The sequence below is a fragment of the Phoenix dactylifera genome, chromosome 8 (genome assembly GCF_051530095.1).
Source record: "Phoenix dactylifera cultivar Ajwa chromosome 8, Ajwa_hap1_PhDact_Kaust_v1.1, whole genome shotgun sequence".
Lineage (NCBI taxonomy): Eukaryota > Viridiplantae > Streptophyta > Magnoliopsida > Arecales > Arecaceae > Phoenix > Phoenix dactylifera.
Window position 1 is genome coordinate 28,070,160 of NC_143197.1, and position 11,942 is coordinate 28,082,101.

Here is an 11,942-nt window from a genome sequence, read left to right on the forward strand (position 1 = left end):
CGGGTGGAAAACTCGCTTTCCCAGGATCCATGTGATCCAAGTAACGCTTTACAATCTTTCATGCTCTTTTCTTATCCATGCACAAATCTTCAGTATCACCTTTTCATTTGTGGATTACCCTCCAGGAGTTTGGGATAAGGGGCCTCGTTGGAAGATAGGATCCAATAAATGGGCCAGATAACCTTTGTGGATCTCCTCCTACATACATACACATATATATATATATATATATATATATATATATATATATATATATATATATATATATATATATATATATATATATATATATATATATATATATATATATATATATATATATATATATATATATATATATATATATATATATATATATATATATATATAGGGGATTGATAACCTACTCTCTGTTATAGTAGGTTATCAATCTACCCATTTTTCCGTAGACAAAAAATATCCTTAGTTTTTATAACTCTTAAGGGTATTTTATGTCTTTTTACACTCCCACATTAACTCACCCTCTCAACCTCCTACTTAATACTCTCTCTCTCCCCAGTATACATATATGTGTATATACACTACAGAAAAAGTGGAGCGTCGGTAATTTTTAGCCTAGCGTCAACATTTGCCGACGCTTAAAACAAGCGTCGGCAACAGACGACGCTTATAAGGGTCGGGATAGTTGCGGGCCTAAAACGACGCTAAAAAGCGTCGTCGGAAGCCACGACCTCTCCAAACTCCAAAGGCGTCCGAAGCCAACTAGCTTGTGTCAGAAGCCACCGCGCTCTCTCTCTCATCCCTCCTCCCTCAACCCAGAGATCGAAGAGAACGGAATGCAAGCATCTATTTAACCCTCCAATCCGTCGCCTCAAACCCTCCTCCTCCTTCCGAAACCCTCGACTACTGCGACCACTTCCCCCCTCCCCCTACCCCTGAAAACCCACCTCCTTACCCCCCGCCCGACCAAGCCGACGGCCAGACTCTCGCCGCTGCGGGCGAGGTCGCGGTGGAAGCTTTGGGCATGGCGGATCGAGCCCCCTCTCCTACAAAAACCCTAACCTTACCCGTCTTCCATTCCTGCTTTACCCCCTTCCTATCCGCCCAGGTTTGTCGTCCGGTCTCTCTCTCTCCTTCTCTTTCGTCTCGATCGGGCCTTCGTACCGCGGCATTGCTCTGTTTATTGGGTTTTTCCTCGTCCGTTTTGGTTTTGATCTTTTGGATGTGATCTTGGTCGCGATTCGGAATGCGGGGTGTTCTTGGTTGATTTGCTTGTTTTCTTGGGTTTTTTGATTTCGTTTTGAGGGTCAATTGATGGATCCTTGGGTGGGTCTTGTGGTTTGGGATCTGCAGGGGTTATTGGAGATGGCGGAGGTACCGAAGCTGCTGTACATTGTGGTCGTGGACGAGGGAGCGAGGGGAGGGGACGAGAAGGACAGCTTGTCGTTCCGGTACACGCGGCCGGTGCTGCAGAGCACGCTCCAGCTCATGGGATGCAAGGCTCGCCATGCCTTCAAGGTTTGCCTCTCAAGATCCGGTGGTTTGGTTCGGTTTTGTTTTATCTTGTGATCTTCTCTCGGTTTTCCTTTTCTTTCTGCTTTTTTTTTCCGAAGAAAAGAATTGGAATTGGTGATCTGAATGCTTGCGCTCGTTGATTCCTTTTCTTGCGTTCATTCTTTTGACAAGGGTGTTCCTGCTGTGTCTCTGTTTTGCCCTTATGATGTAGGGTGATGTGAAATTCGCAGAAGTTCTTGAGAAAATGGGAGCCAAGGTTACATGGACTGAGAACAGTGTCACTGTTACTGGTCCACCACGAGATCCTTCCAAGAGAAAAAACTTGCGTGCCCGATGTTGCCATGACCCTTGCTGTTGTTGCGCTATTTGCGGATGGTCCAACAGCCATTAGAGATGGTAAGTTTTAGCTTGCACTCTTGCAAGCTTATAACTTGTTCATATAAATTGGTATCTGAAATTAGTTGGCAGTGATTTGGAAAGCAGTCATCTTATAGCTTCCCTTTCTTAATTTTATGTATCCATAGAATGTCTTATCTTTTATTATAATTATTATTTTTATTATGAGTAGGCAGCACATATTTTTTGACCTTTATAATTTACATTCGTATTTTTATTTTTTTTAAAAAAAATAGCAATCCCCGACGCTTTAAAGCGTCGGCGAAAACGAAAAACTGGTTAGGCTTTATGGACGCTTTAAAGCGTCGGGAAAGTTGTTTTCGCCGACGCTTTAATAAAAATGGATTGGGCTTTATCGACGCTTTAAAGCGTCGGGAAAGCCCTTTTTGCCGACGCTTTCATTAGCGTCGGCAAATCCCTGTTTTTGCCGACGCTTTCTCTTAGCGTCGGCAAAAACCGGACCCACGCCCACCTGCCCGACGTCTGACCCACGCTTTGGGTCGCGTGGGCTGGGAATTCGCCGACGCTTATAAGCGTCGGTAGAGACCAAAAAAAGCGCCGGGAGTTATTCCTTCTTTTGTAGTGATATATACATATATGTGTGTGTGTGTGTATATATATATATATATATATATATATATATATATATATATATATATATATGTACACATATATGTATATGTATGCATATATGTATATGTATGCATACACACACACACATACACATATATGTATATGTATACATGCGCATATATGTGTGTGTGTATATATATATATGCATATACATATGTATATATACATACGTATATCTATCTATATATATACATACATCTATATATATACATGTATATATATACACATATATACATATATATATGTATATATATATTTGTATGTATGTATGTATGTATGTATGTATGAGAGAGAGAGGAAGAGAGTATTAATTAGGGGGTTGAGAGGGTGAATTAATGTGGGATTATAAAAAGACATAAATACCCTTAAGAGTTATAAAAAGTAAGGGTATTTTTTGTCCAATAAAAAATGGGTAGATTGATAACCTACCATAACAGAGAGTAGGTTATCAATCCCCATATATATATATATATGTGTGTGTGTGTGTGTGTATGTATGTATGTATGTATGTATGTATATGTGTGTGTGTATGTGTGTGCATGCATTTATTCATTGAGTAATCATAAAAAAAAGTTGTCATTGACTCAATTCATACCCCCCAAAGGAAAGATGTATGGCCAACATTGTGTTGCATGGTTAGAAAGTCCAACTCATTGCAGGTTTAGCAGGCTCCCTTCAAGAAGACATTAAAAAGCTACTTTTCTACTTGTTGAAAATTGGAGTTTCTTTTTTTCCAAAAATATTCTCAAGCCATCAAAATTCATGCGTAAGATCTTTCTCTTTATTAAAAATATAATAGATATTTTATATAATTTTTTTAGTAGATACTCAACTAAATATAAGCCACTTTAACATGTGCCACTTTTTCATGATTAACTAAATATGCTAAAATTATTTTTTCATGCCTCATATTTATATTTTTTTTCTTTTTTTGTGTAAACCAAACGAGTTCTGAAGCTTCTCTATTTGCAACCGGTACCCATCTTTCCTTAGAAGATGACAACTTTGACCAAATCTAAGGTTGCACGAGTGACCTAGTAAAAAACAGTACCATTTTATCTTCCCTTGAGATCTATCCTTTTTTTTGTTCCTTTGGTAGTACTGCCCAAGCTTGAGATCTACCCACGGTCCAAGCTTACCCAAAGTGAGGGTGACTAAGGCCCTGTTTGGGGGAGCTTTTGGAGGGCCAAAAAGCACTTTCTGGCCCTCCAAAAGTACTTTTAGCTAAAAAATGGTGTTTGGTAAATTTTTTGAAAAGCTGTTTCAGCTTTTGCGGGAAGCTGAAAACAGCATTTTCGGAAATTTTGAAAAGCTAAAAAATTTTGAAAAGCTAAAAAATTTGGAGCTTTCCGAAAATGCTGTTTTCAGCTTTTTCGGAAAGCTGTCTTTTTGACCAAAATACCCCCATGTAAAAAAAAAATTCCTCCCCCCAAAATCTCGTTGTACCACCTGTTCCTCTCCCAACCGACCTGCCCCAAACCCCCCCTCCCCCCCGCCCTGTTCCTCTCCCAACCCACCAGCACCCCCACCCCTCCCCCCGCACCGCCGCCGCCGCTGCCGCTGCTGTGCCTCCCTCTTTCCTGTCGCCGCTGCCGCCTCCCTCTCCCTCGCCGCCGCTGCAGTGCCTCCCTCTCCCCCGCCGCGGCACCCCCTCCCTCTCCCTCTCCCCCGCCGCCGCACCCCCTCCCTCTCCCCTACCGCTGCAGAGCCGCACCCCCTCCCTCTCCCCCGCCGCACCTCCTCCCTCTCCCCCGCCGCTGCACCCCGTCTCTCTCCCCCACCGCGGCACCCCGTCCCGCTCCCCCGCCGCCGTAGTGCTGCACCCCCTTCAGCGCCGTCGGCCACCGAGACTGCCGCCGGCCTCGGCCCGGCCCCCTCCGGCGGCCGCCGCGGCCTGGCCCCCTTCCGGTGCTACGGAGAAGGGGGCAGAGGAAGGAAGGAGAAGAAGAGAAGAAAAAAAGAAAAGAAAAAAAAAGAAGAAAAGGAAATAAAATAAAAGAAAATAAAATAAAATAAAAGAATAAATAAATAAATAAATGTATAAATAAATATTTATATAAATGAATGAATGAATGAATAAATAAATTAGATAATAAATAAATATATTTCAATGGATAAAATAATAAATAAATAAATGCATAAATAAAAATATATATACGAATGAACGTATAAATAAATAAATATAAAGAAAAATAATGAGTGAGTGGCAAATAATCTGATCCTTATGATATTGATAAGTACAGTGAATTTGTCGCCATTGCAAATAGTTAAGTAAAGAGATAATCTATTAAACAGATAAATGGTTATTTATTATTATATTATACTATAAGTATATTATTATATTACATTATATCATAATACATTAATATGTAATCTTAAATAATTTAATATTATGTTATATTATGAAAAATTAATTTATACTAATAATATATTATTTTATACCTTTATTATTGTATTATACTATACATATTATATTATATTACCTTATATCATAATATATTAATATGTTATTTTAAATAATTTAATATTATGTTATATTATGAGAAATTAATTAATACTAATAATTATAATATTTTATACCTTTATTATTGTATTATACTATAAACATAATATATATTATATTATATCATAATACATTAATATGTTATGTTAAATAATTTAATATTATGTTATATTATAGAAAATTAATTTATTCTAATAATTATATTACCATTATGCTATGCTATGCAATATCATATTACTATATAATAATAATAATATTTTATATTATAGTAATATTAAACTATATCGTATATTATATATTAATATATGTTATGTTTTATCATGCTCTATTGTATAATACTATGCAATGTCCTTTATAGTAATTTTATCATATAAAAGTACTTTCTCAGTTTGTTTACCAAATCTATGTTAAAGTGCCACAGCACTTTAAAAATATAGTTACCAAACAACAAACAGCTTTTTATAACAGCTCTACTTCAGACAGCTCTACTTTCAACAGCTCTACTTCCAACAGCTCTACTGCCAACAGCTTCCCTAAACAGGGCCTAAGACGTGTCACTCTTTTGCTGTCGCAGGTGGGTCCAAGTCAGCACTGAACTGCTATTGCGGGAATTGTTTATTTTATTCCACTACCATCCTTTTCTTTGATCCCATTGGAGGAAGGGTTTCCTTGGTCACGGAAAGACGTGAACACGTGTGAAGTAAAGATTGGACGCTGTGCCCGTGGATTGGATTCCTATGGGGTCCACCATGCAGTGCTTGTCTCACTGCCACCTCAGCTTAGTGTCGTGGCACGTCGCTCGCCAAGATATTCCGGACGAGAGGACGGAGCCTTTCCCGCCACATGTTCGGCGGCGAGAGAGACCGAGACGGACGTAGAGCCACTCAGCTCGGACCGCTCGACAAGAAAGCCAAGCCAAGCCATCTAGAGCTCGTTTGGTTCGCAGAACAAGGAGAAAAAATATGATCAATAAAACAATAATAAAATATTTTTTATTTGGTTGGAGTTTTCAAATGAAAAAAAATAAAAAAGTTGTATTTTCATGAAAATATGATTCCTACATTTTATGGAAAATTAATGCGGGAATCATTCTATCTTTATTTTTTTTCCAAAAAGGCTCTTCAGCATTAAACAGACATTAAAGACCTAACTTTTATTAAGGGTATAATGAGAATTACACATAACTTTTCCAGAAAAGTTGATGATCAACCAAACATAAGCACTCTAAAAATTTGTTACTTTTCCATGTTAAATCAAACATACCAAAAATACATTTCTAGGCATTCTCTTCTTAGGAATCTTCTTCCCAGAAATCATATTCCTGGAGGAAAATGCTTCCCGCAAACCAAACAAGCCCCTAAGGTAGGGTTATACACGTTACGACAAAGCCAAAAGTAAGGGTAGTAGCTCAACAAGAAAGCCAAGCCAAATCATCCAAAGTAGGATTTGTCTTTTTGCTATTTTCTTTCATCATTGCAATGTAGACGTCTAGGATAATATGTTTTTTTCACAAATGTAATATTTATGCCTAAATCATGTAGTAGACATATTTTCAAAAAAAAAGTGTGGTCAATCAAATACCGTACTTCAAATTATATGTACTAGCCAAGCATTCAAATAGTGATATGTATGTGCAATCATTATGATCACAATAAAATGCAATCTTATTTTAAAAAAATTTCGACTACTTGGAAAAACCAAATCTATGTTAAGGTCATGGTTCCACCATATATGCTTTAATATTTATTTCACACCTACAAGTCCACAATTAATGAAGATTAAATAAATAATAATCATTGGCCCATCAATTTGGACAGATAAGTTATAATGCAAGTCTTATATGAGATAATTTTGTATGATTCATCATGCTATAGATGCAAATGTTATAATGTCACAAGATCACATACAGATGTGGCTTGACTTAGTCAAGCATACTAATTGTAATAGATGATCCAAAATATACTAATTGCAAACCCAGTCCATAGGCCACTATATAGATCCAAAATACACAAACGCCAAAAGCTATGGCTTAGCCGAGCCAGCCACCGCTCTAGTGAAACACTTGGAAGCGACGTACGCAATTCAAAGTCCAACGCTTTCACTTAAAAATGGATCGAGATGGATTACCAAAAAACGTAGTTGACCCAACGGAATAAAAGAGCGCTCACCTTCTGGGGGAAGCGCTTCTTCCCACAAGAGTGCTTCCCATGGCCGTCTCCTCCTCCAGCTCTAGCCTCCCTTCCGCCACGGAAAGAACTGGCCAATGGTAATATATATCTTATCTTCCTTTTCCTATTCATTCCCAAAATACCTAAGGTAAAATTTCTACAGCTATGTACAATTCTCTAACCCATTCTTCTTCTACTAATATTACAGGGTTCCATCTGATCAAGATATCCCGACCGATATCATCATCCATGTCGGTGATGTTAGCTTCCCTCTTCACAAGGTAATCAAGCTTGATCATGCTACGATTCTTCCTGAAATGAACTCATCATGTTTTGTTTTGACCTAAAAACTAATGTTTTTCTTTGAGTCAGTTCATGCTTGTGGCTAAGAGTGGGTACATACGAAGAAAGATCATGGATTCGGACCGGACTAACGTCGCCCGGATCGATCTCTCGGAGGTGCCGGGTGGAGTGGAGGCATTTGAGAAGGCTGCTAAGTTCTGTTATGGTGTGAACTTTGAGATCTCGGTGTACAACGTGGTGGCGCTCCGATGCGCTGCGGAGTACTTGGAGATGACTGAGAAGTACTGCGAAGGGAACCTCGAAGGACGGACGGAGGAATTCTTGGCTCAGGCGGCGCTCAAGACGCTCCCTGGCGCTGTGATCGTGCTGCGATCTTGCGAGGAGCTGCTCCCCATGGCTGGGGAGATCCAGATCGCGAAGCGATGCTTCGATGCCATCAGTTTGAAGGTTTGTCTTGCTCCTTTTCTTCTGCTTCTTTGGCATCAAGGTCGGGTGAGTGTTGTCTCAGTTTTTGCACAATTTTTTTCACGGGTTCCTTGTATTCCCTAAATAGGCCTGCCTGCGTTCTGAAAATTCTCAAAGTGCACCTATCCGAAATTTTTACTTCCCAAAGTAGCCCTTAATTCTCCAGAGTTAACGGGCTCAAAATTTTCCCCAGGCATGCAACGAGGCGAACTTTCCGACGAGGTGCCCGCCGGAGTGGTGGGCAGCGGAGCTCGCCGCCCTCAGCCCCTCCTCCCTCCAAAAGATCCTCTCTGCCATGCGATCCCGCGGCGCCTCCACCAAAACCCTCGCCGCCGCCGTCGCCGCCTACGCCGAGCGCAACCTCCCCGACCTCCTCGCTCTCCCAAGCGCCGCCGCCCCCGGCACCCTCCCCGTCCCCGCCACCGCCGCCAACCACCGCCCCCGCCAGCGCGCCCTCCTCGAGTCCTTCGCCGCCCTCCTCCCCACCGTCGTCCCCGACGACGCCCTCCCCGTCGGCTTCCTCTGCTGCCTCCTCCGCGCCGCCATCTTCCTCACGGCCTCCGCCGCCTGCCGGCAGGAGCTCGAGCGCCGGATCTCCGTCGCGCTCGACCAGGCCATCGTCGCCGATCTCCTCGTCGTCGCGCTGGACTACTCAGGCGAGCGGATCGTCGATCTAGACAGCGTCCGCCGGATCGTGGCAAGGTTCTTGCAAAGGGAGATGGGTGGCGGCGGCGAAGACAACTATGGAGGCGGCGCCGTCTGCTGCTCCGCCGCGCTCCAGAAGGTCGCCCGCACCGTGGACGCGTTCGTAGGCGAGATCGCCACCGACAAGGATCTGACAGTGCACAAGTTCGCCGGGATCGCTGGCGTGCTCCCCAAGTCCGCCCGGAGGTTCGACGACGACCTCTACCGGGCCGTCGACATCTACCTCAAGGTCCGTATATGCGCCCGCTAGTGACATATATGTTCCTTCTGTTAACGTACGCCACCCTAACTCTATGACGGTCTCTAGTAACGCCGGTACCCACTGATGTGGGACGCCTACGAAACTATTACTTACCGTTGTTGCGACATAACGGCCGTTATGTTCCCTCAGGCTGCTAAAAGAATTTTTGGCATCAGAAATTACGGAAGAGTAGCAAAAAAAAAAAAAATGATTTTATTTTCCAGACAAAATAACATAGCTTCATAGATGGCAATTATTCCAAAATGGAATGACGAGATAGAGTGTTTGTCATTTACAAGCTTGGATGATTAATCCAACATCTTCTTGACCTAAACTAACTTAAGGATATATCAGCTTAAACAGATATGATACATCACACAATTTACTTTGTACTAGTCATTCTAATAAATCCATTTCGATCTAAAATAAATTTTTTTTTGCCATATTTTATTCGCTTTACTATTTCTTATCTTCTTTTTTCTCCCAATTAGGTCCCTTACCTACTTCAAATGGTGCTTTTAAGTAGAGTAAAACAATTGATATTGATTGAAATGACTAATCGTGTTTGGAAAACAATAACAACAATTTTAACAAATAACCAAGTTCAGAAGACTTGATTGAGCAAAACTGTGGCTTGACTTGTAAAATCTTTATCCTCATAACTTAAATCAAATCAATGGTTTTAATAATCGAAAAGTGTTGAACGTAGTTTATGCCTAGCCCATACATTATCTAGTTTAAGGTCAGGTCAACCTATTAAATGCACCTCAACCACCCTTAGTTTACTATTTGGTTATATGTCATTAAATAACAATAGCAAAATTTTCAATCTGATTTGGATTTTTAGATGTGGAAACAAAACAATTTCTGTCAAATAAATGACAATGATTAATAAGATCACTTAAATCATTTTTTTAAAAACCGTTATAATTTTTGACGGCCGTTAATTTTGAGTCCCTTGACCTAACGCCTCTTCTGGACGACAGGCTCACACGGGACTGCACGAGATCGAGAAAGAGAAGGCGTGCAGCGTGATGGACCCGCTCAAACTCTCTCACGAGGCCCGACTCCACGCCGCTCGGAACAACCGCCTCCCCTTACAAATAATCCTCCACGCGCTCTACTTCGACCAGCTCAAGCTCCGGAGCGGGGCCGCGGCGAAGGACGCGGTGGCGCCGCCGAACTCGGCGGCGGCCGCCCGGGCCGGGGCGATGGCGGATGCGTCGCTGATGCGGGAGAACGAGGCGCTGCGGTCGGAGCTCACACGGATGCAGCTCTGCCTGTCCGAGCTACAGGGCGGTAGTGGGCTCAAAGGAAGGCCCAAAAGGCCCACGTTTCTCTCCTCGTTTTCCAAGACCCTGGGGAAGCTTAACCCGTTTAGGCATGGGTCCATGGACGCTTCTAGCATTGATAATGGTGGGGTTGGGGTCCTTGGGGAGGCTTTGACCAAGCCTAAGCCTAGGAGAAGAAGGTTCTCTATATCTTAGGTTGATTTGGGTGATTAGGCGTTAGAGACGCTCTTTCGTTGGTTTGCATAATTGATTTGGTATTTCTCTCTATGTGTGTATGTATATGTATGTAGTTGACCGGATTTCTAAGCTTGTAATCTGCTAAGAAATTTGCAACAATGTATTGAAAAAGTATTAGCCATTTTTTTCTAAGCTTGTGTGATGATTGCATAACGTTTTTTTGATTACAATTGTGTTTATTTGACGATGTTTGAGAAAATAATGATTGTTGATAGATCGACATGGAGCTTATTAAGGACCTTGTTATTTTGTACTGTTACAAACTTGCTCTTGCTTGCACCCTTTTGCTTCTTTCATGTGTGGATGAAAAAAATACCTAACATTCAAAACTACCCTCAAAATTGCTTGGAATGCATAAGCCCAGGAAAAGAACACCTTTGTTGTCACTAGAAAAAAGTGGAAAGTCATGAAAGAAGCACTCAAGCTTTGCAACACAGTAATACAAAAAGATTCAATCTAATCGTTTGAATGTGGTGTTTTCAGATGGAAAAAAAAAGTTAGTGAAAGGCTACTACGAATGACTTGATGACGAGGAAGACTGAATTCATGGTGACCAATAAGCTAAAAGAATTTGATAAAAATTGTGACAAAAAGGAGGATGAACAATGAAAATGAAATCCCCTATAACAAACAATACATGAATTGGTTTTTATTTCAACCTTCATTCTCAGATCACTTGACCTAGGTTTTTCCATACCATTTTTTTTTACAAAATTGTGCTAGTTACAGTCATAATGTCGCAACTTATTGACATTTTTTTTGATACAAATATTAAGCAATTCATACCAAATTACATATCTAGTGGTCCGCTTTCTCTATTTACATGAGAAATCTATTTGGCGTCGCTTTTATATTTTAATTTTTTATTTCTTAAGAACTTGAACTCAAAATTTGTTTAGTAGTCAACTATATTGTATTTGGTGGTGGTGGTAGCGGTGATGGTGAATATGTGATGATGGAAACCAATCATAGTGGTGCCGATGGCTAGTGGCAGGGTCACCAAGAGTGCCGGTTATGGATGATTTTGGTTTTCACAAAAAAAAAATTAATTTCATAATTTCTATGAACTAAAAAGGAATCTCAATAAAATCGAAACAAAAATTGGGCTAAAAAAACATCATTTTTATCTCATTTTTTTTCAAAAGTAAAAAATAAAAAATAGAAATTATCGATGATGCCAAAGGGTCTAAGACAATAAGCTTTAAGTCCCATTTGTTAGCATTTTTACTCCATGTCCATGCTTCCAAGAAGATGTTACAAGCATCAGTTGGCTATCTTACTTGATCTTCTTTTGTATTGGCATTGTACAAATGCTAATAAATACAAGTAGTAGATCCTTCCTTCCATGCTCAAGCAATGAATTACTTTAAATAACATTAATTGAAGAGGCATTTTGCAACATATTATCTTGGACTTTTTAAGTTTTTATACAAAACTTTTATCAGTAACTTTTCATATTGCATTGTTAAATGAGATTTATGGCAAGGACTGATCTCATCCTATTA

The 11,942-nt window shown here is 40.6% G+C and overlaps 2 protein-coding genes across 3 annotated transcripts; both read left to right on the forward strand.

The window, feature by feature from the left end:
- The first annotated feature begins 693 nt into the window (after nt 1-693).
- LOC103696428 (3-phosphoshikimate 1-carboxyvinyltransferase, chloroplastic-like) lies at nt 694-6,639 on the forward strand. Of its 2 annotated transcripts, XM_039124890.3 has the most exons (4): nt 694-1,087; nt 1,333-1,497; nt 1,706-1,890; nt 5,601-6,639. In XM_039124890.3, exons 1-3 carry the CDS (start codon nt 1,004-1,006, stop codon nt 1,883-1,885), a joined length of 429 nt encoding a protein of 142 aa, XP_038980818.1. In that variant the 5' UTR covers nt 694-1,003; the 3' UTR covers nt 1,886-1,890; nt 5,601-6,639. The 2 variants fall into 2 exon arrangements, with proteins under 2 accessions (XP_038980818.1, XP_008776271.1); XM_008778049.6 differs by lacking the exon at nt 5,601-6,639 and having other exon boundaries at nt 700-1,087; nt 1,706-2,055.
- A 424-nt stretch (nt 6,640-7,063) lies between these two features.
- RPT2 (Phototropic-responsive NPH3 family protein) lies at nt 7,064-10,569 on the forward strand. The gene is made up of 5 exons (XM_008804787.6): nt 7,064-7,292; nt 7,403-7,475; nt 7,567-7,944; nt 8,156-8,896; nt 9,895-10,569. Exons 1-5 carry the CDS (start codon nt 7,234-7,236, stop codon nt 10,393-10,395), a joined length of 1,752 nt encoding a protein of 583 aa, XP_008803009.3. The 5' UTR covers nt 7,064-7,233; the 3' UTR covers nt 10,396-10,569.
- The last annotated feature ends 1,373 nt before the right edge of the window (nt 10,570-11,942 follow it).

Bases quoted from the DNA above. Each gene is read 5' to 3' on its own strand.
- RPT2 (XM_008804787.6), top strand. From the start codon at position 7,234: ATGGCCGTCTCCTCCTCCAGCTCTAGCCTCCCTTCCGCCACGGAAAGA. The intron at 7,476-7,566 runs GTAATCAAGCTT...TCTTTGAGTCAG, and splicing joins TTAGCTTCCCTCTTCACAAG to TTCATGCTTGTGGCTAAGAG. The intron at 7,945-8,155 runs GTTTGTCTTGCT...AATTTTCCCCAG, and splicing joins TCGATGCCATCAGTTTGAAG to GCATGCAACGAGGCGAACTT.
- LOC103696428 (XM_039124890.3), top strand. From the start codon at position 1,004: ATGGCGGATCGAGCCCCCTCTCCTACAAAAACCCTAACCTTACCCGTC. The intron at 1,088-1,332 runs GTTTGTCGTCCG...TGGGATCTGCAG, and splicing joins CCCCCTTCCTATCCGCCCAG to GGGTTATTGGAGATGGCGGA. The intron at 1,498-1,705 runs GTTTGCCTCTCA...CTTATGATGTAG, and splicing joins AGGCTCGCCATGCCTTCAAG to GGTGATGTGAAATTCGCAGA.